This window comes from Schistocerca piceifrons, chromosome 2, assembly GCF_021461385.2.
Source record: "Schistocerca piceifrons isolate TAMUIC-IGC-003096 chromosome 2, iqSchPice1.1, whole genome shotgun sequence".
NCBI classification, from domain to species: domain Eukaryota; kingdom Metazoa; phylum Arthropoda; class Insecta; order Orthoptera; family Acrididae; genus Schistocerca; species Schistocerca piceifrons.
The window spans coordinates 484,619,278-484,646,475 of NC_060139.1; the positions used below are offsets into that span (position 1 = coordinate 484,619,278).

Here is a 27,198-nt window from a genome sequence, read left to right on the forward strand (position 1 = left end):
ATATACACCTCGCAAGCAAAATTAATAAACCAGAGCAACAGAAGAATTATTATATAATGAATTTCATGATTTAATCATGCCAGTCACGTTAAAGATTAGTGCATCTCCTGCAAATGTACTTCACTTTTACAGTATCAACTTTACAATCCAAATAAAATAATGTGCAATGATGATGTTAATAATTAAATAGTGGTATGCAACTTCTTTAATGAGATTCATTTGTTTAATTCATTTACACTACATTTATGCATCACAATATAAAAATATTCAAAGCAAAGACATCTCTGGCACTATCTACATGTTGTAAACCACATACTTTGACACAATGAACACTGCATATTACCAACATCAAAATAATATTTTGCAAACTTATTCCTTCCAATGCACAGTACCTTGCACTTGGACATTAAGTGGTGCAGGGGGACGAGTGAATGATAACCAGTGTGAATGCATGATTAAAAGCTGTGCTTTCAGAAAGTCATAACTGCTTACTGTAAGAGCTATAGCCCCAATTTTCATATGGGATTGATTACTAGGGCTGATATCTTGCATGTGTGCTTTTTCTCCTTAAAATACGATGTCAAGTTGATGGTGTTTTCTTGTTAGTATCAGAAGGAATTTAAAATAATCACTTACTTTCATGTGAGCGATCTTGCTAGCAGCAAGTGACTTTAAGAGATTAAAAAAACTGTTAACACCAGGAACCTTTCCACCAGAAAATACACCTTAGAGAATAATTATTGTTTTCAGAGAATGCACATATAATTTACTGTATTCCCATGGCCATCCTATGAGGGTACTATATCTACATATTGCTAAATCCGTACTTTCAACATCATCATCATCCAGCTGACATCCATTTTCTGGTTAAATGCACCCTCTAAACTTCCCCATGAATCCAGACTTCATTTGCATGCATCCATTTTGGTCCTGCATGATTTCTGATGTCAATTGGCCACATTCAAATCAGGTCACTGGCTTTGGTTTTTTCTTTCAAAATCCAGCAAAGATTTCCTTAGTCCATCTAGCATCCATTTGCTTGGCTGTGTGTTCCAACCAGCTCCAATTTATTTTCATTAATCACAAATGAGACTTCCAATCTAGATTTTTTCTTGATCCATATGTTTGTTCATCTCTCTCTCTTAGTAATTACCAACATGCATATATCCAATTCAGTGTGATGTGATTGGAGCCCGTCTTGCACAAACCACTTGGTGGCTGGTCGATTCTCCAACACTTGCTGTGTGGCAACAAACTGTTCAAAAATTGCAATGCTCAGTATTGAATGTGTGCTGAAATTCCAGTTCCTTTGACTGATTTCATTGGTTGTTGCTGAATAAGTCTAGAAACTTTGGCTACATTGTCAGAACTAGCTACAGTTCGCCTAAGGCCATCCACTAGATCATCAGCCATGCTGCCTGTCCATTTGAATTGAACAAAGAGCTTGTAAATGGCAGTTATAATGGATTTCACATTAAATCTTTATGGAACATTAAATCATGTTTGAAAACTGCACCATGCTGCCATAATGCTGTGTTCTAACCTGCAATATTTCAGAACCAGAAACATATTTTTCAATGGAATTCATGATTTCAACCTTTTCCTTCAGTACACTAACATCTTTTCTTGTTTCAACAGAGAAACTAATCACTTTGGGCTTCAGAAGCGAGAGAGAGAGAGAGAGAGAGAGAGAGAGAGAGAGAGAGAGAGAGAGAGAGATTGTGTGTGTGTGTGTGTGTGTGTGTGTGTGTGTGTGTGTGTGTGTGTGTTTTTCCTTTCCGAAGGAGGCTTTGGCTGAAAACTCAATCTGTAGCAGCCTGTTTGTTGCAACTTACTGTGTCATCTTCATGGTGAGCAGCAGTCTAGCCTTTTCAGAATACAAATTATTTTGTGTAAATTATTAGTCTCAAAACTCCAGTTTGGACTGATTTCAGACAGTATTATTATTCAGATTACCAATTACTTGTAACTGATGAAAAACATGAAGTTCTTAATTACCACCATAAGGTGCCGCTATAAATAGTGGGAATCAAGAACCAACGAGATAGTTAGACAGTGATATTGGTTAAGAACCGACTATGTCATACATATCAGAGAACAGTGTAATGTTGTGTGGTGCATATGGATACTGTGGCAAAGAATAAGCACTATAGTATTATAAGGAAAATGATAGGCATTAATCTATTATTATATGTGAGAACTCCAAAGCATAATTGGAAGTAGTATCAGGCATCTTCATTTATCCTACAAATTGATCTTCTGGTACGCATAAAAGTAAGTCTGATGATCTTCAGCTTTATTGTAAGAAGTAATAAGGAAAGTACATAAAATTAACCACAAAATCTGAAAAACATATATATTTCAGTTGTTATAGAATTACTTAAGATGGAAGATTTCTGTGAAATTACAACAGAGTCATTTTGCAGTATGCCACAGAAGGAAACAATGAGGTGTAGTTCTGTGAAAGAAGCATTTTTAATGAAACTGTCTGCATATCTTGCATGAAAACCAGTCCCATAATTTTAGTCATATTTTCCATTTGCAGTATATTTTTACATTTTGTTTCTGGACTAAATGTGACAATAACACACAGACAGGGACTTAGCTGTATTAACACTTTCGCTGCGGCTGACGCTTATAAGCGTCGCAACAAGCCATGAGCCAGTGCAGCTGACGCTTATAAGCGTCCGCGCTCACTATCGGATTACTCAGTCTAGTTGCAGTGTCTAAGCTAGCATCATAGCGTGTAAACTTTTGTTTTCTGTGATCAGTTATCGAATGTATATTGTTCGTAATGGCGGCTAATGAACTTTTGAATGACGCCTGTGTGACCCGTATAGGTGTCAGACAGCAAACAGACTTTAAAACAAGACCACAATACAGTCGAAGCTTATTTGAAGTAATGCATCTAAGGTGTCATCATTAAGTCGGTGTATAACATGACCCTACAGATCTTACAAGGTCTTTACGTCAGCCTGTAACTCAGGTGTGCTTAGGAGCGTCGGTTACGAGCGGTACCTGCACTTTCGGAGTGTTACCGGCCCGCACTCGCAGGTTGCCGGGCCGCACTGGAGAGTTGCGCGCCTGCACCGATGCCGCAGCGAAAGTGTTAAGTAAATGAAATCCTTACACAAGGGAATACCAGGTCACAGTGAAATCAAGTCACATAATTTATTATTCAGATCTGTACCATAGACCGTTGAATGGATGAGAAAGCTGTAAATTCAGTAAGTTGAGGTGATTCTGCTGAACTTTAACCATACAAAAATTATATCATTGTATAATTAAACAATTGGAAAAATAGTATTTCATATAAACAACCAAAAGTTGCTGATACTCTTTCTGTGTACAAGTGCTACTACAGGCGCCACAATATTTGCAGCCCATCCTTACCATATTGGATGCAGCTAAGTACAACAGTAGGAAAATGAAGAAACAATTACATTTTACTCATACATACATGAAGTACAGTAACTGAACTGCGGCAATATCTGCAGTATTGCAGAGAAAAAGAAAAGAGGAAGCCACTGACTTAGACAGGTTGCAAAATGCTGAATGGTTTACGTTTGCACACAATTAAAAGTGTAGTTACGTGGTAAAAAGTAGGAAGAAGAGAATATACATTTAACGGCTACTCTGCAGAAACCTCAAACTGTCATTTCCATTCCCAACAATTCATGTAAGTATTGTTGAAGCTTCACAACTGGTTAATATGAGTAGAAAAAGGCGATTAATGTTCAACAAAATTGTTTATTTACATTCATAAGTACCAAATTATTCCTGTTATTCCTGAAACAGCAGAACGTCATTTCTTCTTTTTTCTGTGTTGGTTTGTATCACTTTTTTGTACAAATCCACCTTGCTCCAGTACTTGTCGAGCAGCATTGTTAATATGTCGAAATCTGTCTGGTCCCAGAAGTACGCCACCATACCAACGAGTTACTACCACCAGCACATTTTTCATATCTAGAATCTTTGAACACAAACAAAAAATTGCAGTTGTGTGCATCCTCTGTACATAGTTTTAATAGACATTTTAAGATACTGAAGTCAACGTATTCTGTACTTAGTAATATTTATGAGTAACTGCACATGCATGAAAGACATGTTAATCCTTCTAAAAACACTATGAATAGTCTTCAGTTTTTCAACAACAAAAAGTAGTGACTTACCAAAATATATTTGAAAAATTGAAACATGTAATACATTAGATTGTTGAGTTCAAATGTTGTGACACGTCAGCCATGGGAAAGCTCTACTAGTCAGTTATATATATTGAGCAGTCTCCAATAAATATGCAAAATTACAATGCACAGCATTGGAGGTAACATGGACTACTTCACATGAATATCCTTCTAATTGGTACATGAGGTCGGGGAACATTTGTATCTGTAGAACAATAGAAAACATGCTACCTACCATTATATCCTCATTTGTAATGAAGTGCAAATCTGCAACAGCAATCAGAAAATCTGCAAAAAATAACAAACAAAGCTGACATGGAGAACCATCTGTCTCCCTTTGTCTTTTCTTCCACAGAACAGGCCAAGTAGTTTGCTATAAGAGATTACAGTCGGTCATCTCAGACTTAAGAATCACTCGTAAGCTCTTCACCACAATGCTGCATATTCACAGCCACAACATGCAACAGGGCAAGAGCCACAAACAGACATTTGGCACAGCAGAACTGCGAGTTCCCATTATGTTTGTACTGATCATGAGACTTGTTCATCTTCAAGTGATGAACTGATCATGAGACTTGTTGATATTCAAATGCTATTTGTAAAAATGCTACGGCAATGAACAACAACATTCTATGAAAGTTAAGGCAGGATGTATATCCTACTGAACAGACAGACAATAAGCTGGGATTGTTACAGCTGGAATAATTTCAAGCTACTACTTTCGTTTTATTGAGAATTTACATGGTTTAACGTCAGATGAATGAAGTGTCTAAGCCAATATCGTGGAATTTTCCTGAATTATTCCTTGTTCTCTCTTACAAAAATAAGAGTACTTATATTTCTGAACAGTGGAATGCTAAAATTACAAAAAATAAAGCATTTATTTCACTCATCATTGTATTTATATTTCCTCAGTTCCTTATAAAGCCAAAAAACTCAATTACAGACAAAAGTTCAGGAATATTGCCAGACGTCAGCTCGAAAAAAGTTAAAATAGAAGCTTGGATGTAATACAAATTTTGATTACTATTTCTTATTTACTGATGATATTGTCCAAGGTTCAGCTAGGGACCATTATGGGACTAATCCAGTACAATGTTCTCATCTTTGCTTTATTCTTGCCACCTAGTTTCGAAAAATCTGATTTGTTATACTGAAGCAGTAAGAGAACAAGAAAGGGAGCTGTGTTCAACAGCATAAATGTTTGTTCATACCATTTTTAATTTCCGACGGTGGCTGAAAGCAGTACTTGTATTTCTGTAGGCTACATTCAGCACTAAAGAGAGGGATGCAAAGCATAACCCTCATGTCACATCTTAAACAATGTGACTTCTTCCACTGAAAAGTTATGAAATATCTTCATAAACTGAGTATGACTATAATAACAAATTTTTCCTCTAGGCATTTGCTCCACAAATGAAAAGCACAGCTATTTTATGATACTATAATGTTTTAAATGAGAGAGGAGGAAAATTCAAAGATCAAAATATTATGAAGATAAAAAAAAATGTTTCTTGCTGCCTCACTCCAAAGTAAGTACCAATGTCATGACTAATGAACTAGCTTGATGGGTGTGATGACTGCCTCTACAGAGGTAGCTGCCCACTATCTTTTTTAATCATGAACACTGTTCTATTATTTGTTAATCTGACACATTCACAATCTGCTCATGGAAAACTTGGTGGTTAATTTCAATGTCTGATAAATTTTCTACGTTTAAGAACTATATAACTGTGTATACCTCACATTTGCTGGAGTTTTTAATTTTTGTTGCAGCTCATTCTTCTTGAGTGTTTTCATGCTTACCAATAAAGTCTCTATCCTGTTAATGGCCCTCCACTGATTGGTGCAAAGTCACACTTTCATATTTGCAATGCAACTGTGACATAAATTACATATTATACTTGCTTTCTGAATGGAGTTCATTTTCTCACAATTTGCAACAAATATATCTTTACCCCTCTCCCTCTTGTACTACAATGTATTTGAAGACCTGTTATATGATGGACCAATGAGAGTGTGGTCTCAATACAAAGTTGTTATATGGCTGACCAATGAAAGTGTGCTCTCACTATGAAGCAAAACAAAATTTTTAAGTTATTCAGTATCACCAAGGTAGGATTATAAAATGTAACTCAGGCAATAAAAGTTTACAAATCCTTTCTTATTTTATTTCTTCATTTTCTGAGACACTGTGTTTTGAGTGACACACACACCTCTGATCAACTGTATATGTCATGTGAAAAGTAATAATATGTGATAATTTATACATTAAAACAACATAACAATCAACAGAAATACGTTCTTCATGTACTTTTAATTTTGCCTTTGTTTGTTTAAAGTCTAGATCCAAAAGGAGGATGAAAATGTGTACTTTATTGCAGCATGCCTGATCTAGTGTCATACATCCATTTGCTGACATTATTTCCATGTACAGCAGAGCTTGCTAAAGCAGATGATACCATATCACATGAGGCCATAAAGTGAAACTGTCACTGGCATTCAGTGCTTAAACCACCACTAGGTCCACCACCGATATGATGATACATTGTTGCTGGTCCTTGTATACTCCACATTAGTATAAATGGTTGATGATTACTTAAGGCCAACTGAAAATCTAGCTGAAGTATCTAGAGATCCTGTATCATGTGTCATAATATAGTGAGACCACTGGCAATCTTTGTTTACTAAAAACAACAGCAGGGGAAAAGTTAGTGATAAAAATGGGAAGACAAAAACAAGCATTGTTACCTCTAACAATAAAACCACTGTCACCAAAGTAACTGCTGAATACAAGAGATGTCTGCAGAACACAGTGTCAGTGGGAATTTGGGAACAGAGCTCATGAATAAAACTTTCATTTCATAGTTTCACTAAGGAAGCATAGACGCATAAAGATCAATTTACAAATATTAAGCATGAAAAGGTTGATATTCCATTTTTCATTTGACTTAAGGACATACTGTGCAATGCTTATAGAGTACAAATACTTGTAAGACACATTTTGAATAGTTTACACACAAAAGTGCAGCATGTGGCTTTCACACAGACTTGCCCTTTATTTTGAGTGATGATTTCAGGTTTTCTCATGTGTTACATGGTTATCTCCTCCTCAGTGTGGTTCTTAAGGTCACACACACATAATTTGCATTAATTACCATTCACTTTTGTTTACTTTACTTACTTAAGCATTTCAAGTTTTCATATTTTTATTTGTTTGTTATGACTGTTCCTTTGAACTGATATAGTCTTACTCAATTTTATGTATTAATCTAATCAAGCACATCAAGGAAAGATATGAAACAAAGCAGATTATAGGGGTTGCTTATGACATTGTGAATCATAATAAACTAGCAAAGAAACTGCACACAACAACTAAGGACTACCACAGTTTGTTCAGTGTCTGCTGCAGAATAGGTGATTTTTGATCACTGTAAATAACAGAAAGAACAGATAGAGAATGCAGAAAAATTGTCTTCCCCAAATAAATGTGCTGGCTCTGATATTATATTATATACATACCAATGGTCAACCTGTGAACAGAACTGAGTTCTTCACGTATGCAGATGAAACAGCTGCTGCTGCTCAAGGAGGAACAAATGAAGAAGCAGAATCCAACCTGTCATCTCCAGTCAAATAACTTGCTATCTACTAGACAACAAGTACTTGAAACTCAATACAGTTGAAACTCAAGTGTGTGCATTCCACCTATGCAAGAAGGAAGCTGAACTTCACCTGGACAGGGCCTAATTGAAATCACTGTGTTCACTCCAGCACCCTCTACACATCTGCTCTTGCTCTGTGTTTTCTCTGCTGCAGAGTATGCCACTTCAGTCTGGAGGAACTCTGCACCTGCTAATCAAACTGATGTGGCTCTTCATGAGACCAGCCACATATTCATAGGATGCCGAAGGCCAGCACCAGTCAATAAAATATTTCCACTCATGAAAGTAGCACCTTCAGATGTAGGAAGACAGATAGCAGCAGAGACTGAAAAAAAAAATCAAGAAACAAATTCAAGGCATTCATTGTTTGGAACTCATGCTTATCCATCTTGATTGAAATCCCAGGAAAGCTTCCTCCTTACAGCAACACAAATTTCAACTTCAGCAGAAGCTTGCCAAACCGATCTGTGGAGAATAAAGTTCCCTGGAGGATTATGGACAGCAAAAGAGAAATTATCATCAGGTTGCCATCTCCAATGCAGCACCCGGAAGACCCTCAACAGACTCAGAACAGGAGTGACAAGGAGAAAAATTATTTGAAGAACTGGCTTTTTAGTGATTAACTTTTTGAATGTGTGGCAACAAAGGACTCAGAACACTCATTGGTTTGCAGTAATCTGAGTGAACTCTATGACATGGAAGACTTGTTTGTAACTGCTGGACTCACAATGCATGAAATACTCCCTATCGTTAGTATTAGACTGCAGTTTTGGGATTATATTGTGTTTTAGTGCTTTTGGACTCGGATAGATAGACAGATAGATAGATAAAGCCTGGTGAGTAGACTTTCACTTAACTATCATACTTAGACCTTACAAGTGTCAACAATATAATATACACCTGCAGACAGTTAATTCAGATTGTATTTTCAACTGGACTGCATTGGAAGGGTATGTATCTCACACAGCAAAAGAAATTAATCAACGAATCCAAGAGCACACCTTATTGTTTGCTCTCTCCCCTAAACTCTAATTTCATAAGTGTATTGTCTTTCTCTGGCTTTCTTTCACCAAAGACCTAAACAGTAAAAGATTAAAAGAAAACAAAGAAAAAGAGTATAAATTCTGTTCCCATTGCTTCAAATTCAATACTGATATCTCATGTCATTGCTGACATGTCACTCTTGTTTGTGATCACTCTGCATTATCATCTGACTCCGAAGTGAAAATTTTATGGTGAGAACCTGTTCCACACTTGAACTAAGAGTCACAGCTCTACATAAACCAGCAGGAAATGGAAAATAAACACACTGAAGTAAAGATTCAGTATGAAACCAGACGTCATTCATATATTATCAAATTAATACGCTGTACTTCAAGGGGTGTTATGGTTTAGGCAGACTGGGCCATGTACTGTCCCTGACACACTTAATAGAAGAGAGGCCTGTTAATGTGCAAGGGCATCATTCTGCTGGAAGAGTACATCTCCTGCTTATAGGAATGGAAGAGAAGGGACTGGATGATCATTTAGTCATTCTGCAGTGATTGGAATATACACTAAGATGATAAAAGTCACAGGCTATCAATATGCACATATACAGATGGTGGTAGTATCGTGTACATGAGGTATAAAAGGGCAATGCATTGGTGGAGCTGTCATCTGTACTCAGGTGATTCATTAGTAAAGGTTACCTACGTGATTATGTCCACATGACAGGAATTAATAGACTTTGAACATGGAATGGTAGTTGGAGCTAGACGGATGGACACTCCATTTAGCAAAACTATTAGGGAGTTAAATATTCCAAGATCCACTATGCCAAGAGCGTTCTGAGAATGCCAAGTTTCGAGCCATTACCTCTCATCAAGGACAATGCAGTGGCCGATGGCCTTCGCTTAACGGCCAAGAGCAGTGCCATCTGCATAGAGTTGTCAGTGCTAACAGATGAGCAACACTGTGTAAAATAACTGCAGAAATCAATTTGGGACATACGACAAATGTATCTTGTTAGGATAGGTGGGAAAATTTGGTGTTAATGGGCTATGGCAGAAGATGACCAATGCGAGGGCCCTTGCTAACAGCATGACATCACCTGCAGCACCTCTCCTGGGCTTGTGATTCTATCAGTTGGATCCTACATGGCTGGAAAACTGTGACCTGGTCAGATGAGTCCCAGTTTCAGTTGGTATGGGCTGATGGTAGGATTCGAGTGTGCTCTGTGCAAGCTGTTGGTGGCTCCATAATGGTGTAGGCTTTGTTTACACAGCATAGTCTGGGTCCTCTGGTCCAACTGAAGCAATCATTGACTGGAAATGGTTATGTTTGGCAGCCATTTGTGGACTTCACGTTCCCATGACAACACACTATACCAATGGGCCACAATTGTTTGTGACTGGTTTGAAGAACATTCTGGACAATTCAGATGAATGATTTGGCCCAGACTGCCTGACATGAATTCTGTCAAACATTTATGGGGCATAATTAAGAGGTCAGTTCATGCACAAAATCCTGCAGTGGCAACACTTTCAGAATTATGGACAGTTATAGAAGCAGCATAGCTCAATATTTCTGCAGAGGACTTCCACTGACTTGTTGAATCCATGTTGTGTCAAGTTGCTGCACTATGCTGGGCAAAAGGAGGCCCGACATTATTTAGGAGGTATCCCATGCCTTTTGTCACCTCACTGTACATCGCAAAGATAGGTTGGATGCCAAGTGGTAAAAGCAGTTTTATAGCCATAAATAATAATGATATTATCCACTGGTGTTAGTACTAATTCAAAATGCAAAACAGTTTGGGTGTAGCAAAGTGTCAAAGGTTCATCAAACTTGGTAACTGTGTGACTTTATACAAGCTGAAACCAAACTCCACAGACTAAATTTCGCAAGTTGTCCAGGAACATTTTTTGAGCATTTTGGTATAAATGACATACAATCTCCAGTGTTTGTTACAGAATAATTGCATTTAATTTGCTTTCTTACATTCATTTATCTTTGTATCAGAACTAACTTACTTACGTACTTATCTGTGGCTTGGGTATTAGTGACCATATGCCTGCTCCACACTCCTGCTCCATCGTTCCTGGTTGTGAGCCTCCTGCCACCACTCACCCCATGTCCTCGGTGTCCTTGTCAATATTGTCCTTCTATCTTGTCTGTGGTCATCCCTGGTACCTCCTTCCAGCTACAGTTCCCAGAAACACATCATGGGGTATCCTCCCTTCATTCATCCTTGCTACATGTTCAGCCCAGGTCAACCTTCTTCTTATTATTATTCTTTTTATAAAGTCAGGCTTTATGTAAAGCTCTTTTAATTCTTGTTTTTTTAATTCTCCATTCCCCTGTTTGTGAATCTTTCACAGGACCATACATGTTTTTGAGGCTATTTCATTTGAAAACAAGTAGTTTCTCTTCGTCTGTTCTCCTAAAGGTGAGTCTTTCACAACCGTACATAACCACTGGCATAAACATACTGTGGTACAGCCTGATCTTAAAACTTATTGACAGGGATCTTTTCTTCAGGACATCCTGAAGGTTAAAGTATGCCCTGTTACCTCTGACAATTTTTGCATTTATTTCAATTTCACAGTGGTTCTGATCACTGCAGAGACTACCAAGGTATTTGAAAGTATTTGCCCTTTTGAATTGGAGACTGTCCACCATGAGCAGGTCCCCATCTCTCGCTGGCTTGCTCAGGACCACATATTCTGTCTTATTTTCACTGACTTGCAGGCCAGCCCTACTGGCAATCTTGCAGTACGAGCCTGCCATTCTTCTGAGCTCTTCTCTACTGCCACTGATTAGGATTACATCATCCGCATATGCCAGTCGAGTCATTGACATGTTGTCTAGGGGTAATCCAATGGGGTCAGTTTTCATAAATTCCCAGTCTATTTTTTTCTAGCACAAGGTTGAATAATATAGGGGAGAGGGCTTCTCCCTGTCTGAGGCCGGTTCAAACTTCGAACTGTTCTGATAGATCGGTACTTGTATGCACTTTACAGAGTGTTTGTTCTAGGCAAATTGCAACCAAGTGGATTATGTTAGATGGAAACTGAAATTCCTGTAGTACTCTGATTATAGTACCTCTGTGTACACTGTGATAGGCTTTTTTGAAGTCAATGAAGAGCATGTGCATGTCTGTATTATATTCCCAGCATTTCTCCGTCGTTTGACATTGGGTAAATAGGTGGTCCACTCTTGATCTGTTGTGTCTAAACCCACATTGGTAGTCTCCTACGGCTTCTTCAGCAAGTGGTAGTATCGTATTTACGAGGCATAGAGATAATACTTCATAGCTGACATCCAGCAGAGTTAGTCCCCTATAATTGTCACATACCAGAGGGTCATTCTTTTTCAGTAGTGGGCAGATGATGGCCATTTTCCCATCTTGTATCAGTACTGCACTGAAAATATCTGCAGAGCAGTGCAAATGTCGACAGTTTTGTTTGAAAACAACCTTCTACCATTTGTTCACAGGATTTCCTGTTGATAACAAAATGCCCTCTCTACTTTTCTGACAACAAAATGTCCTCTTCACTTTTCACTTTCAAGCTGATGTTCAGAGCTGTTTTGTTTCTCTGGCATTGTTAGTTGTATTTTAACAGTGATATACAGCAACATGAACAGATCTACTGTTTCTCAATAGACACATTTGTGTACGGGTTCACTGAATACAATGGAAAAGTGGCATAGTGGTGCAATGCTGACTGTTCCTGCAGTGATGACAACCACATTAGAGAAAATTTTGCATCTCTCTAAGGGTGTTGCATTACTCTGTGTTTTGTGTTGTATGTTTGGTGATTCCATAGTCAGGCTTTTTTATTGCTGATACAGTAGTTTTACAGAAAGAATGGTAATTGGGGTAAAAACTGAACAAATCATAATTACAGTGTTTCTCTGTAATGAGCCACTGGAAACCGCAGGCTTTGGAAATGAAACCACTTAGAAAATATTCCTGAAAAACCTTGGAAATTTTGACAGCGGAGCTCGGGTTCCCTCTTTAAAGCTGCTGCCTCAGGAGCTGTAGTGGCATGTCATTTCAGGGCAAACTTGGAAAAGGCTTATCAGCTGTGCACTGGGAAAAGTGATTAGGATGGATGATAGGGACAGGGACTCATGTGATGCTGTTCTAAATGCCTTATCCAAAGGTTGTTGTTGTTGTGGTCTTCAGTCAAAGACTGGTCTGATGCAGCTCTCCATGCTACTTTATCCTGTTCAAGCCTCCTCATCTCCGAGTAACTACCGCAACCTTCATCCTTCTCAATCCGCTTAGCGTATTCTCCCTCTATGACTTTCACCCTCCACGCTGCCCTCCAATACTAAATTGGTGATCTCTTGATGCCTCAGAATCTGTCCTGCCAACTGATCCCCTCTCCTAGTCAGGTTATGACACAAATTCCTCTTCTCGACAATTCTATTCACTACCTCCTCATTAGTTATGTGATCTATCCATCTAATCTTCAGCATCCTTCTGTAGCATCACATTTCAAAAGCTTCTATTCTCTTCTTGTCCAAACTATTTATTGTCCGTGTTTCACTTCCATACATGGCTACGCTCCAAACAAATACTTTCTGGAAAGACGTCCTGACACTTACATCTATACTCGATGTTATCAAATATTTTTTCCAGTAATACTTTCCTTGCCATTGTCAGTCTACATTTTATATCCTCGTTACTTCAACCATCTTCTGTCATTTTGCTGCCCAAACAGCAAAACTCATCTACTACTTTAAGTCTCATTTCCTAATCTGATTCCCTCAGTATCACCTGATTTAATCTGACTACATTCCATTGTCCTCATTTTGCTTTTGTTGATGTTCATCTTCTGTCCTCTTTTCAAGACACTTTCCATTCCGTTCAACTGCTCCTTCACTGTATCTGACAGAATTACAGTGTCTTAGGCAAACCTCAAAGTTTTTATTCCTTCCACCTGGATTTTAATTCCTACTCCAAACTTTTCTTTTGTTTCCTTTACTGCTTACTCAGTATACAGACTGAATAACAATGGGGATGCGATACCATCCTGTCTCACTCCTTTCTCAACTACTGCTTCCCTTCGTGCCCATCGACTCTTATAACTGCCATTTGGTTTCTGTACAAATTGTAAATAGCCTTTCACTCCCTGTATTTTACCCCTGCCACCTTCAGAACTTGAAAGAGAGTATTCCAGTCAATATTGTCAAAAGCTTTCTCTAAGTTTAGAAATGCTATAAATGTAGGTTTGTCTCTCCTTAACTTCTCTTCTAAGATAAGTTGTAGGGTCAATATTGCCTCGCACGTTCCTACTTTTCTGCAGATTCCAAACTGATCTTCCCTGAGGTCAGCTTCTACCAGTTTTTCCATTCATCTGTATAAAATTTGTGGTAGTATTTTGCAATCACGACTTATTAGACTGATAGTTCAGTAATTCTCACACCTGTCAGCACATGCTTTCTTTGGAATTGGAATTATTATGTTCTTATTGAAGTCTGAGGGTATTTCACCTGTCTCATACATCTTGCTCACCAGATGGAAGAGTTTTGTCATGGCTGGCTCTCCCAAGGCCATCAGTAGTTCTAAAGGAATGTCGTCTACTCCCGGGGCCTTGTTTCAATTTAGGTCTTTCAGTGCTCTGTCAAATTCTCCACACATCATATCTCCTATCTCCTCTTCATCTAAATCACCTTCCATTTCCATAATATTGCCCTCAAGTACATCTCCCTTGTACAGACCCCGTATATACTCCTTCCTACTTTCTGCTTTCTCTTCTTTGTGTAGGATTGGTTTTCCATCCGAGTTCCTGATAGTCATACAGGTGGTTCTCTTTTCTGCAAAGGTCTCATTAATTTTCCTGTAGGTGACATCTATCTTACCTCTAGCGATATATGCTTCTACATTCTTACATTTGTCCTCCAGCGATTCCTGCTTATCCATCTTGCACTTCCTATTGATCTCATTTTTGAGACGTTGGTATTCCTTTTTCCCTGCTTCACTTACTGCATTTTTATATTTTTTCATTTCATCAGTTAAATTCAATATCTCTTGTATTACCCAAGGATTACTACTCGTCTTTTTACCTCCTTGATCCTCTGCTGCCTTCGGTATTTTGTCTCTGAAGGCTACCCATTCTTCTTCTTCTGTACTCCTTTCCCCTCTTCTTGTCAATCATTCCCTCATGCTCCCTCTGAAACTCTCTACAGCCTCTGGTTCTTTCAGGCTATCCATGTCCCATCTCCTTTTTGCCAGAAGCATACTGACAATGAAGCATACTGGCAATGAAATCTACTGAGTATTGCAGAACTTTGTCTGTACATTGCTTAAGAATATGTTATCCAAGTGTCCTAGGGCATACAGCAGGCTGAAATGTAATATCTTCTAATTTTTTATTCTGTTCTCAATATCAGTTGAGGTATTACATGCCACCCATATTACTTGGTCAATATTCCCACTTTTTTGACACCGGTTGCTGCTACAGGGTTCCAAATGTTTACATGTGACATGGCAGTGTGTGATGTTACTACATCTGTGTGTGAAAAACAGCATGCTGTAACTGAGATTCTAATCACAGAAAATATGCCTCCAACTGAAATCCATATAAGAATGAAAGCTGTGTATAGTGATTATTGTATTAACATCAGTAATGTGCGATTTTGGGTTGTCCATTATCATTATGAAGGAAACAGTGGTACTACTCTAAATGTGTCACCGAGCTCAGAGCAGACAACTACATACAGCAACCAATGAGACTTATTGGAATCATGTTGATGAACTCATTAGAAAAAATCATTCAATAATACAGACACAGCACTCAGAGTGTGAACAGACCACAACTGCAAAACTGAGGTACAGAAAACTGCACGCATGATGTGTGTTGTGAATGCTCGCTACCAACATGAAATGGACAAGACTGGACTTCTATCAACAATCTGTTTTGCAGTTTTAGCAAAACACTGTGATAGGTGATGAAAACTGGGTTTACCATTTTGATTGAGTAAGATGAAAGTTCTGTCAGGAGGCGTGAGTACAGGGAGAGAGAGGCAGGAGACAGGAAGAGAGGTTGGCGGTGGGTAGCTAATGGCTTATCTGAAAGGGCAAGGGGGGGGGGAGGGGGGTGTAGGAGGGGGAGGTGCATGGGTTAGCAGGCTAGGCATGTGGTGCTTGGGTGCAAGAGCTGAGTTTTTGAACACAATTTGGCAGTGACCAGTTATTCTGCTGGCTGCTGGTTGGTACATGACACATACAGCTGTACCAAGGAGAGGTGATCCTGCACTCTTGGCAGAACTGTAAAGGCTAACACCCACCCCCAAAAAAACTACTTACCTGCAATTTTTTATACACAGAATTAGAAAGCTTTGTAATTTGGAAGCCATACCACAGGTGCTTCTACAATGGAGGAGTATCTGTGAAGAGGCCCGACTAACCCAAGGTTCCTGAAGAGGGGCAACAACTTTTAAGTAATTGTAGGCTTAGCGGCATTGGTCTACATGTTTGACAGAAAAGGGCTTGTAACATTAGCCAACATGGCCTTGATGTGTAGCCAACATGGCCTTGTTGTGTAGCCAACATGGCCTTGTTGTGCTGGTACTGCGAAAGGCCAAAGCACGGGAGGGCTACAGCCATGACTTTTTCCCCAAGGGCATGCTTCTCCATTGTACAGTTAAATGAAGATGGAATACTCTCACGTAAAATACTCCAGAGGTAAAATAGTGCCTCGTTCAGATCTTTAGATAGGTACTACTCAGGAGGATATCATCTGAAAAACCAAACTGGCATTCTATAGATCAACACATGGAATGTTAGATCCCTCAAGCAGGTAGGTAGGTTAGAGAATTTAAATTGGGAAATGGATAGGATGAAGTCAGATACAGTAAATTAGTGGAGTACCGTAGCAGGAAGAACAGGAATTTTGGCTTCATCCCATGCTTCGGTGTGGGTGAGCACATATTTTTCAATGATTGTTCCCCGTGTTTTATGTTCCGTTTTATGTATATGTTCTGAGTTTTTTTCTTGACACCCGTCTCACTATGATACTGAATGGGCGCTGAGGACCGTGCTGTCGTGTGCCCCAAAAAAACCCTCTACTACTACTACTACTACTACTACAGGACTTTTGGTCAGATCAGTAGAAGGCTATCAACAAATAATCAAATAGGGCCATTGCAGGAGTAGTTAAAAGAGATGAAAATTTAATTGTGATGAGTGATTGGAATTCAGTAATATAAAAAAAGGAGAGAAAGGATGAGAACAGAACATGGGGTGGGGTAAAGTAATGAAAGAGGAAGCCGCTTGCTGAAATGATTTAATGAACACCAACACTTGGTTTAAGAATCATGTAGGAAGATTGTATTCATGAAAGAGAAACTGGGAAACTGGAAATGTTTATACTGAATATATGTTGAAGAGCAAAATAAACTGGTACATCTGCCTAATATTGTGTAGGGCCCCTGCGAACATGAAGAAGTGCCGCAGGGCTGTTCATAAAGCCATAAGAATACGAGGGGATGGAGATCTCTTCTGAGTAGCATGTTGCAAGCGTCCCAGGTATGCTCAATAATGTTCATGTCTGGGGAGTTTGATGGCCAGCAGAAGTGTTTAAACTCAGAAGAGTGTTCCTGGGGCCAAACTGTAGCAATTCTGGATGTGTGAGGTGTTGCTCTGTGCTGCTGGAAGGCCCAAGTCCATCAGAATGCACAATGGACATGAATGGATGCAAGTGATCAGGCAGGATGCTTATGTAAATGTCACTGTCAAAGTGGAATCTAGACATATCAGGGGTCCCATATCACTCCAACTGCACACTCCCCACTCCATTACAGAGCCTCCACCAGCGTGAACAGTCCCCTGCTAATATGCAGGGCCCATGGATCCATGAGGCTGTCTCCATATCTGTACATGTCCATCCGTTCGATACAATTTGAAATGAGACTCACCCAACGAGTCAACATGTTTCCAGTCATCAACAGTCCAATGTCGGTGTTGACGGGCCCAGGCGAAGCGTAAAGCTTTGTGTTGTGTAGTCATCAAGGCTACACGAGTGGGCCTTTGGCTCCAAAAACCCATATCAATGATGTTCAATTGAATGGTTTGCATACTGACACTTATTGATGGCCCAGCACTGATATCTGCAGCAATTTGCAGAAGGGTTGCACCTATTATGTTGAACGATTCTCTTCAGTTATCATTGGTCCCATTCTTGCAGATCTTTTCTCGGCTGCAGCGATGTCAGAGATTTGATGTTTTATTGGTACACTCATGAAATGGTCATACGGTGAAAAATCCGATTTCATCGCTACCTCAGAGATGCTGTGTCCCATCGCACATGCGCCAACTATAACACCACATTCATGTTCATTTATATCTTGATAACCTGCCATTGTAGCACAGTGACAGAGCTAAAAACTGCACCAACCACTTGTTGTCTTATATAGATGTTGTTGACTGCAGCACCATATTCTGCATGTTTACATATATCTGTATTTGAATACGCATGTGTATACCAGTTTCTTTAGTGCTTCAGTGTATATTGGTAAGACAAAGATTTTGAAGACTTGGTTTTAAACTGTAAGATGTTTCCAGAGACAGATGTGGACTCTGATCATAATTTATTGCATACTCAAACTGAAAAGATTGTAAAATGACAGGAGATAAAGGAGATAGGAGTTGGAACCATTAGGTAACATTGCACTGTAACAGGGGAAAGGAATACATCAGAAAAATGGGTATCTTTGAAAGATGACATAGTGAAGGCAGCAGAGGATCACATAGGTAAAAGACATGGTCTAGTAGAAATCCTTGGATTAACATAGGAAATATTGAATTTAATTGACAAAAGGAGAAAATATAAAAATGCAGCAAATGAAGCAGGTGAAAAGGGATACAGACATCTAAAAAAAGTGACATTGATGAAAGAGCAAAAAGATGCAGGAATGGGAATAGGACAAATGCAAGGGCATAAGAAGATACATAACTACAGGAAAATTAAGAGTGTCCTTTGAAAGAAAGAGAAGCAACTATATAACAATCAAAAGCTTGGATAGCAAGCCAGCACTAAACAAAGGAGGGAAAATTGAAAGGTGATCATGGTCACAAAATATTGACATAAATTATTTAGAAAAGAATGGAAAACTAGTAAGGGCTAACATTGAGGAAAATCAGTTTGGGTTCTAGAGAAACATAAAAATGCGAGTAGCAATACTGACATTTCCTGGGAGATGGGTTGAAGAAAGGCAAACCTACCTTTATAGCATTTGTGCATTTAGAGAAAGCTTTTGACAATGTGGACTAGACTACACCCTTTGAAATATTGAAGATAGCAAGGATAAAATACAGAGACTGAAAGCTTGTTTACAACTTGCACAGAAACTAGGCCGCAGTTACAAGAGTCAAAGGAAATTAAATGGAAGCAGAAGTTGAGAAGGCAGTGAGACAGTGTTGTTCAATCTGTTCATTGAGCAAGCAAGGAAACCAAGGAGAAATCTGGAAAGGGAATTAAAGTTCAGGAAAATAAGAACTTTCCAATTTTCTGACAACATGGTAAGTCTGTCAAAGATGGCTATGGGATGGAAGTCATAGGGCCTTGAAAGGAGATTATGAAATGAACACCAAAAAAGGTCTATAATTAAATGTTGAGAATATATTCCTTTCCAAGAATTATGTTTTTATTATAACTGTAGTTTCCACTTGCCTGCTTTGAGCAAAGAAAACTCATTGATTATGAGAATGAAGTCAAATGTAGCTGTTGCGATATATTCTGTTCCTGAGATAGCCGAATTTGTCAGCCTACTTCACCTATACTTGACCTTATGTAGTATTTATCATCTTTAATTTGTTGAAATTGCACTGACTAGGTGCTGCAGTCACTGGAAGTGTCATAAATATTCTCAAAGATTTTTCAATGATATTTGCATAACCATCTCTTTGGGAGGGGGGATTCAAAATATTCAAACAGTAAGCTGTGTCAGTGCTCTTCATCAGCTCTTTCAACTAGAATTTGAAAGCTGCTATTTTGTTAACTAGATCAGCTGTATCAATATTTCTGCTATATTTGGCACAAAAGTCTGCTGCATATTTTTCAAAATAAAATCCAAAGCTCTCATTTAAGGTATTCCTGACAGGAAATTAAAGTGAGATGAAATGGTATATTATATGTGAGATCTGTTTCCCATTTCACTTATTATTCTATCAAACAATTTGAGGCACTGTAGCTCTAACAGTTTCATTCCTGTCCTCAGATGTCACAATTGGAAAACGTCTGCATATAGGATATCTGCTCCAGAACCCACTCAATAGCTTTTGAGACCCTACTATACCATAGCAAAGTTGCATAAAAAACTCCATTGTAGAACATGAGTTATCTGTGTCGGAGGCAGCTGTATAAACCAAGCATATTGTTGACACAACCCCTTGATGCCTCCTTGGTAGCAGACACTCCTTTATGATGCTACTTAGATGAAATGATAATGTGACAACAGCATGCATTTACAGTCTGCTTCTCGTGGGCAGAAGGCATGAGTACGTGAGACAGGTGAACTCATGTACCTCTCCCAGTTAATTCTTAAACCATCTTTTTCCTGGACAGCTTTTGTACCCCCTCTGTGCCTGTGCCCTTGCTGGGGGATAATCTCACCATGGCCTTGGTATGGCTCTGCTGACGTAGCTGTTTTCAAAGATGGCTCTGCCTCTTTTGCAGAAAGGCAAGTGTTACTAGGAAGGAGCCTGGGGAAGGATGGTGAAGCCAAGTTGGAGTTTAATAATTCCTAGAATCTGAGCAAGGGATAGTGACCAGGGGTTGTCCTCATCATCCTTTCCCAGGTCCCTTCCTAAAAATACAAACCTATCAGCAGAAGAAAGGACAGCCATACACAACCTCAAAATAGATCCTGACCTAATCATCTTCCTTGCAGACAAAGACTCCACTACTGCTGTAATGAATTGCAGAGACTACCTGATAAAAGGCTTTTGTCAACCGTTAGAGTCTCCCACCTAAAAGCTCTGAAATACGGATTCAACATAACCAGCAAAACCTTCTGAAACCCTTACACCTGTCCCAAATCCTCTCCCCTGAGTCCATCTCCCTTCTCACCCCAATGGCACCCCACACAGCTACCTTGTACATACTCCCCACAATCCATAAACCCAACAATCCAGGATGCCCCATTGTATCTGATTATTGTGCTCCCACTGAAAGAATTTTCCATCTTGTTGATCAGCACCTCCAACCAACAGCCCGAAAACTAGCTCTAACATCAAAGATACCAACAACTTCCTTCACTAACCCTCCACCAATCCCACTAATTTACCTTCTGGATGAATGATCCTCTGAGATACAAATAATGCCACTGTGGAGATTTATCAGCAATTCATTTACTTTGCCTTTGATTCCTCTAACATTTTTATGAAATAAGCTCACTGTGCCTTCTGATCTGCATTCCCCACTTATTACATTATCTCCTAGCATTAAAGGAACCCCACTCGAACAGGGATACTTTCTATTTGCCTTCGTCTTAATAAAGGTCTACCTTTTCTACACATTATCACTGGAACTTGGCCTTGAGTGAATCCAGATACACCATCTATACTGTCTTTTACATACTTCACCAACCATCCCTTCCCAATTCTGTTTAAGTGTATGGTGTGTCTAGTATAGCCAGACCTATGAACACACTCAACTACCACCATCAAACTGTGTGCCTCATCAGTAGTCATCAGCACACTCTGAAGTCCCATATTAACTCGCCTCACAGCACTGTCAAGAGAACACTGATTATAACATCAGAACAACTCTTCAAAGTGAACATTAATGGTCCAGCTTTGAGTAGCAACCCTGTCCAGGTCACTGCCTCTACTAGACTGTTCCATCGCAACCCCATGGGACAAGGACAAATGGCTCTGAGCACTATGGGACTCAACTGCTGTGGTCATAAGTCCCCTAGAACTTAGAACTACTTAAACCTAACTAACCTAAGGACATCACACACATCCATGCCCGAGGCAGGTTTCGAACCTGCGACCGTAGCGGTCGTGCGGTTCCAGACTGTAGCACCTTTAACCGCTTGGCCACTCCGGCTGGCTGGACAAGGACACTCACGGGCAGGCAAGGTAACGTAAGCTATGCACCAGACAGGCCTGTTAAATACATTCTGCTGGAACCTGCTAAACGAAGGAAGTGCTCATCCTGCATATGAGAGGGGACCCAAAAATAACCGGAATTTCTTTCTAGAAAGCATATACTTCATTGTTTTCAAATACAGCCTTAATCCCCTTCGAAGTACTCTCCATTAGCATTAATACACTTGTCCAAACGTTCATTCCAGTGTTTGAAGCACCTTTTAAATTCATCCTCTTTGATACCTGCTAGCACTTTCATGACATTGCATTTTACGTCTTCCACATTCGCAAAACACTTCCCTCTGAAGTCTCTTTTCATCCTCGGGAACAGGAAGAAGTCTGAAGGTGCTAAATCAGGCGAATAGGGTGCATGGATCAAGGTAGTCGTCTTCGTTGAGGCCAAAAACTGGTGGAATGCTGAGAGCTGTGTGCGCGGTAGCGTTGTCGTGATGCAGGAACCACACGCCAGAATCCCACAAAGCCGGACGTTTTCACGATAAACGTCTGCGAAACCATTTCATAACGTCCAAATAGAATTGTTGGTGTACTGTCTGGTTTACAGGGACAAATTCAGAGTGTACGATCCCTTTGATGTCAAAAAAACAGATCAACATCGTTTTCACATTTGATTTCACTTGTCGAGCTTTTTATGGTCAAGGTGGGCCAGGTGACTTCCATTGTGATGACTGTTGTTTACTTTCTGGATCGTATCCATAGCACCATGACTCATCACCTGTAATGATTTTGTTGAAAAAATGTGGATCATTTTTGAACGCATCCTTCATTTCGAGACAGGCTTGAACACAACGATCCCTTTGACCTCCGGTAAGAAGTTTCGGCATGAATTTTGGTTCCACTCTTCGCATCCCCAAATCGATGGTCAAGATGCACTGAATTGAGCTCCAGGACAACCCAGACAAGTTCTCGAGTTGGTCGATTGTCCTGCGTTGATCTTCATTGATGAGATCACGGATTTTGAAGATGTTGTCTTTGCTTCGAGCAGTTGAAGGTCGACCGGAACGGGGCTGATCTTCAACCACCATTTCTCCCTTTTTAATCCGAGAAAACCATTCGTACACTTGCATTTTACTAAGAGCATGGTCTTTGTAGGTTGTCTGCTCCGTTCTTGCTGAGCAAGAAAAAAAACGTCACTGCCGCACCTTGTTCGTAAGAACTAGCCATTTCCTCACATCACGTCTGCACTGTACGCACACTCAAAGAACTGCCAAAGAAACCACACTTCTCACTGCTGGGTGACGCCATGTGGCAGAATGACTCAGCAGAGCTCCTACTACAACCCTCTGGTGGTGCAACCTACTACTACAAGTACACGATGTGCAGCATTACGATTCCGGTTACTTTTGGGTCCCCCCTTGTACATGCAGGTCGCTTGGCCACCTCTGCCTCTGTGCATTCGACCACTGGAGTAGAGTCGTGTATGCTACAGTTCAGTTGCCGACCACTCACACATAGCCATCTGTGCACTCCCACCCACCTGTTCCTGCACCTGCCTGGCTACTCAATATGAAAAAGCTGGCTACTCAATATGAAAGAGCCTAGCCTGTATCATAAGCCCAGTCCCTGCCAAGACTGTTCTCAGACCCTCCCACTGTCACTACTTGATCCTCTTTAACAAAATCCTTACACAAAGCTCCTAAGTTTTCTGACTTTTTATTATACCAGCAAATGGTTTAAAAATGCTAGTGACTACTGCAACTACAGGCCCATGACTGCTGCCCAGAAGCAGAATTCTCTTCTTCTTAATTTTCCTACCTATATTTGGCTTCCTAAAAATGTTGGGCTCTTCTGCATATTACCAACTCTTACAACTACTCCACAAGACTGACAGCTGCTAACACCTGTTTTCAATATTAAAATGAAACTACTGAAGCACATTCCTTTCTAATGGCCACACTGCCTACTGCCAGTTTTCACTTCTCCCTCTCGACCCTCTGCCTCCATAGTCTCTCCAGTTCACACTTCCTATCATTTAACTGTGCCTGAAGGACACAGTGTTAATCTACCAAGTAGCAAACAGCAAATGAAAAACCTTCTGAGACTGAGTTGTATTGAAAGAAATACACCATGAACCCACCATGAAGACAGAATAATAGCCATTGTTACTGCAAACCACTTTCAATTGGAATAGGAAACATGAGAAGCAAAATAACATTTATGCAACATATATCTGAAAATGGTTTACAAAGTAACCCCTCCCACACATCATAATATGGCTGCTGATGGAGGAGTAAAAATGGAATGTTCACAGTTGTATACTTTTCAATGTGCCACCAACAGACTCCAGAAGTGTACAGGCAATGCGGGCTATGGCTCCCTCACATATTTCGTGGATATGTTCTCTATGACCCTGTCTGATATATTTTCCAGAACAACAGTCACTTATGTTAAGGAAGAATCTGTTCTCATAACCAAACACAACTGTGTCTTTTGTTAAATCATTAGAGGTGAGCTGCATAGTGAAGGTGTGAGAGACCATGTAAATGAATGGGAATGGAAATTTGTAATAAATTAAAATGGAACAAGTTAATGCAGATGAACTTAGGCCCACTTAAAAGAAAGCTATATGAGGCACTGACACTGAAATGTTATTACTCAGTAGGTGAATTCATGCAGGACAAACTGGATATTTGAGGTAGATACAATGTGTTACATATTCCAAGAAATATCCTTACAGTGTAATTATTTATTTTAGTGCTAGTATTCATTAGTGTAAAAATCATTGTAACTGTATTATAAGTTTTTGACATGTCTCCTGTATGCAAATCAAATGGATTGGAAATGTACGTCATGAGATGAGTAAAACACAACTCCTCAATAAAGTCATCAAGTACCTTTCCTAATGAGGTGCTGAGACATACTGGCCATAAACTGAGCTGCTGGCAGCACACAATTAGTAATGACTGCTCCAAGAACAATTAGGCTTGTCCAGGTGTAAATCAGCATATTGTTGTTTTCCAAAACTCTGACTACTACCATATAAATCTACCTTGGATCTGTAGCACTAGCAATGATACACAACTGACACCTTGTGTTCCATATGTAGGGCAGTTCTTTGAAAAGACAATTTTTTCCATAAAATGTCCTGATCAATGTCGTTCTGGCATACTTGACCATGTTTACCTGCCTAGTACAATTCCTCACAACAAGTCTTTCTTTCAACAAGTCAAATACAGTTGTTATGGAGCAAAGTGTTATGCTCAGGACAAAATTCCTACCCAGTCACAGTTTGACATTTTGAATTATTGCTTTAGCACCATCTACTAGTGGGCACATGCAGATAAGGTGTTTTTATTTAATGTCTTCGCAGGTCTCTATTTTTCCCATTCCACCAGAGTATTTTTTATGGTGGTTCACACTACTACACACAAGTATTTGATTTCTGATTTGACTTTTTTCTAAGAAATACTGGATTTAGATGAACTACTGGATATAATTAAATAAAACCTGATGGACAAAATGTATCTTTATGGATGCCTTCCATTTGCAACATCTAAAAAGTAAGAGTTGAAACATTGGAGCTAAGAGAACTTTGAATGCCACACTGCTTGAAATGGACCACTGTCCTGACTTCAAAACTAGTACACTGTCCATACAGGTTTGAAGTTGCTGTTTCATTTTAACTAACCAATATTTCCATTCTCCTATTTTCATGATTTTTGAACAGAACTGAATCTTTGATAATTTTGTTGTAGCCTTTATTATACTGTTAGATGGTAGTCTCTCCAATGTAGAGTTTACAGATAAAGTTCCATGAATCATATGTACGAGAATCTCTTAATCTTTCATGTGAGTTAATTCATTTAGATAGTTACTGGTAACATTAAATTAGTCATCACTGAAGCTGCTTTTGAAAACAATTGACCTCAGCTCTTGTTGTTAGGTCATATTCTTTATACAAGTAAAGCAAACCAGTTTTCTTATTACACAAAATAACTTAAAAGATGCATAAGTTCTCATAACATTTGAGTTTGCTGAAAATTATTTATTTGTGCTTCAAAGTTCAGTCCCACCAGTGGACTGCCAGCTAGACATCTATTTTTATGTCTTCGTTTCTGCTTGCACAAAATGTGACATAGTGGCATTTAATGTTTCCCAAACAAAACTGATCTCAGTGTCAAAGAAAATTTGCATAACATAAAAAAGATGTTCAGAAAAGTAGAAAAAATGTTTTCAACACACACAATCTCCACAAGGCTGCTGGAGAACAGCACCATAAGTGCTCCCAGGATTTCTGCAGAAAAATGATACATATCACTGGACACAGCATGTCTCCAAGTTATATTGGCAAGACATTGTTGTACTGGGAGGGGGGGAGTGGGGGACTGGCATGTCAGAACATGTAGCAGAATCATCTTCTCCATACTGTGGCAATGAATCAGCTTGTGCCAGTATATAGGCAACCCAATGAACAGATTTCCATAGCTAGTTGCTGTCACACATCCTGGGAAATTCACGTCAGCAACTTAGACGAATTCACCCAACTAGTTGTGTTTGCCACATCACACATAGTGCCCATAATGAGAACCTGTAATGTGACTCTAAAACTTGCGGAGATGCTCCATCCACTGATACGTGTGTATTTTCTTGTGTGTCTCTTAGTTTTTGTGCAGTTGCTTTCAAACCCAGAACGTACTTACGTATAACCCCTGTATTTTTCCACATCAAATGGTAAAATTGTATGTGATGGACTTGGGGCCATTATCAAAAGACTTGGTATTAAAACAAATTTACAAAGACCATATGAAAATCAAATCGTGACACCCAGGAGCTGTACGAGTTTGGTGAAGAAACCACTCCTGGCATCCATTTTGAATTATGTGAACCAGAGGAGTACTAGCAAAGTGAAATAAAGGTATTGCCTCAGTTCAGTAATTCTAAAATCATCCAAGGAACTCATAAACTAAACTCTCTCAATCCAGTATCTGAATTCAAGGATGCAGTTGCACTATATTGGCCAGTAGTGCCCGTTCTCAAAGTTGGTGCTCACTTGAATGTCTTACTGGTATATACTATAGAATTAATAACAATGTAATTCAATTCTTAATACACCTAATAACTTGACTTGGATTTTGAAGGACAGTACTGATTTCAAAGTTTGTTACTAAAATCACTTACCTCACATAGTATAAAATTATAGGGTTACAAGATGGCAGCAGGTATATAGGTTGTGGCAAAAGGCTCTGCATTTAATGTCTATTTTATCAGTACCCAGTGTCTTTTGTGTTGTGAAAACGTGATA

At 39.3% G+C, this 27,198-nt stretch overlaps 1 protein-coding gene across 1 annotated transcript in view; it reads right to left on the reverse strand.

Moving 5' to 3' along the window:
* Window positions 1-3,730: 3,730 nt before the first annotated feature.
* The window catches only part of LOC124777469 (protein IMPACT-like), a 56,389-nt gene continuing 32,921 nt past the window's right edge, over window positions 3,731-27,198 (reverse strand). The window contains exon 5 of the mRNA XM_047252894.1: window positions 3,731-3,973. Coding sequence (XP_047108850.1) covers window positions 3,806-3,973 — 168 coding nt within the window. The 3' untranslated portion in view covers window positions 3,731-3,805. The remainder of the gene's footprint in view (window positions 3,974-27,198) is intronic.